Here is a 2,845-nt window from a genome sequence, read left to right as displayed (position 1 = left end):
ACAACAGTGCAGCACTCTTAATTCTGCAATAGATTTTATTAAATCTCTGAACTAGGAGTTTGAATCTGCAACCTTCTTCTGATTTAGATGCAAGAACAATAACACGGTGCCACAGCTCAGCACGTACCCCATTTCTGCACATGTGGCAGTACAGCAATTATTGTGGTCTAACCCTTCCCCCATTCAGTGTAAACCATCAAGTTCTCAGCACGTTGCAATGTTTAACTACAAGGCAAAAAAAAATGTAACACAATGCAGGACAAAAAGACAAAACTCTTAGTTGTGCTTCACTTCATTCCCTAGTGGAAGCAGATATTAATATTTACCATTGTTGAGTTTGCTCTGCTTTGTAAAATGAGATTCAAAGGTGCTTTCAGTCTCTCCAACACTAACTGTGGCAGATTTCCCTGGTCACTTAAAATTCACTTACAAAGTTATGAGAACTAACACAGAGGAAATCAGCCCACCAAGTTCACAACGTAACTAAGGCACAGCAACCAAAAGAACATGCTCCCCATGCACCAGAAATCACTTGGTTATAGACACTGTTAAGCACATTCTAGTGACGACAGCCAAAGTGAAAGAGCATTTTTGACCATCTCAGCTCACATGTGTAACCCATTCTTAAGTGGAAAGGAGACTCAAATTGGAGCCAATTTTAACCTCATTCATTCATTAGGAAGCAGATGTAATCCTGATTTACACCCATCCAATATCACTGTCTATAGTGGATGGGGTCAGAAACTGCATCCCACGTGATCCCATAGATTTCCCGCTTCTCAGGCTAGGTTAAAATTGCTCCACTTGAACTAATGCACAATGTGACAAAGCAGCAATCTCTAAGACAGATAGCAAAGTATAGAATCATTGATCCTTCCCACATATTCTCCTTAATAGCACCATGGAATGGGAGCGGGTCTGATTTTTTAAATCAGTTTTCCATTTTATTTGTTGGTACTGAGCCAATAGTCCATGAATTTAATGAGTGATTACTTCCATACTGCAGGATAATTAGGATAGAAATTATTGCATAAAACCCCAAATCATCAAGAATATCTTACCCAATTTCATCGAACCAAGAGACAAAACTCACGAAATCAGATTTGGCCTCAGTGTAAATTTCAAGAACAAGATCTGATGCTCATTTTGTCACCCTCAACATCATCAACTCCTAACAACGCCAGATTCCAGCTATCTCAGACTCATTTCCCGCTGGCCTCTGACCTTCAGCCACTCCCCTCCTCCACACCCAGCCCCATTCCAAACTTATTGTGGTCAGTCCTGTAAAAGGACCTCTCCACGTCAGTTCTCATAAGACACCAATAACCTTTCCCCCGCTGATCAGCCGGCTGTACATTTGCAGCATTTTCTGATTTCAGGGCAGTTCCAATGTTGCTTTTGCCAGGTATCTTAAGCTACACCCTTTATGATATCAATCATCCAATAAAAGCAATTAAAACTATCTTTTTGTAAATAGCAACCTAGAAAGAGGAGGCCATTCAGCCCTTTTTACTTGCTCCAACGATTCAATTAGATCATGACTGATCTGAAGCTGTTACCCACCTTGGTTCCACATCCCTGAATACCCTTACCCAACAGAAATCAATCTCAGTTTTGGGAGGGAGACGGAAAGAGTTCCAGATTCCCACACCCCCTTGTGTGTGAAGACGTGGTCTCTGACCACCCCCGCCGCGGTCGAATTTTAATGTTCCGTTCTTAAGATTACCTCCCCCCCAAACCAAATAAAAGGGGAAAAGGGTACATGGAAAGAAACCGTCAAATCCTTCTATTATTTTACATACCTCAGTTAGATCATCCCTTTAATCGTCTCTACTCGAGGGCATAACAATATTTCAATGCCAGTTCATGCATATTTCCAGAAATGTACAAACCCTGTTTATTCATTATTCCTTTAACAACTCTTAAGCCTTCGATGCAAACCCTGGTGCTGAGAATCGTGCCTCATCGGGGATATGTGAGCAGAATGTACTATTTCAGCATTTATGCTCACCGTACCTGGTCTGGTCCCTGGAAACAGATCCTGCACAATGGGCTCTCGGTGCTACTGAGAGACACCGAGTCCATCCCGGTCTGGAGAGGCGCATTGCTCTCTTTCTCCTCCTGTCCCCCTCCAGCTCCGGCACCTTCCGCCCCGTAACAATCCTCGTCGGCCCGGGACGAGCAATTGGGGAACGGAGGCCAGCCGCATCCCGATCCAACCAGCCGCCCTCCTCCTCCTCCTTCCTCTTCTCCTTCCCTCCTCTGGCCCGTCTCTAAATCTTGCTCGCTCCTTTGCATCGTAAAAGATCTCATCAAAACCAGCACTTTTAGGTCATTGAAAACCATGCGGATGTGATACTTAAACATCATTTACATCTGGTGTTTGCACTAAACCGAATGCAAAACAACACAAAAAAAGTCGATTAGTGATCACTGCTAAAAAATATACGTTTAAAAATCCTGGCAGCAAAATTCCTCGACTGAGCACAGAATTGGTGCTGCGGGAGAAATCGCCGGTGCCATTGTAGCAGCGCATCCCATTGTCCGCGCCTTATCCAGAGGAGAGGGAGCTGCTCGCTTCTCCCGAGCCGCTCAACGCCATCCCGCTCCTCCCCGGCACCAGGCGCCGCCCGCCGGCCTCTTTCATCTTTTCTCGCCACATTCCCCAACCCGCGCACGTCTAAACCCGACGTGTGCGTGTTTCAAACCAGCCAGAGCCCAGCCTTCATCTCCTGGGCGATCCCACCCTGAGACCAAACAGGAGGCGAGAGCTGCTCTTCCCCTGCCCCTTGTGCACTTGTTTGAAATCACCCTCTTCCTTCCAGCGTTAATACCTTCTGTTACA

At 45.3% G+C, this 2,845-nt stretch overlaps 1 protein-coding gene across 1 annotated transcript in view; it reads right to left on the bottom strand.

Moving 5' to 3' along the window:
* Positions 1–2,497, bottom strand: part of marchf9 (E3 ubiquitin-protein ligase MARCHF9) — a 47,004-nt gene extending 44,507 nt beyond the window's left edge. The window contains exon 1 of the mRNA XM_048618817.1: positions 2,017–2,497. Within this exon, the coding sequence (XP_048474774.1) occupies positions 2,017–2,370 (354 nt within the window). The 5' untranslated portion in view covers positions 2,371–2,497. The remainder of the gene's footprint in view (positions 1–2,016) is intronic.
* Positions 2,498–2,845: the final 348 nt, after the last annotated feature.

The sequence above is a fragment of the Rhincodon typus genome, chromosome 41 (genome assembly GCF_021869965.1).
Source record: "Rhincodon typus isolate 14 chromosome 41, sRhiTyp1.1, whole genome shotgun sequence".
NCBI classification, from domain to species: Eukaryota; Metazoa; Chordata; class Chondrichthyes; order Orectolobiformes; family Rhincodontidae; genus Rhincodon; species Rhincodon typus.
The sequence above is the reverse complement of the archived record's forward strand: the minus strand, read 5'-3'. Positions and strand labels throughout refer to the sequence as shown.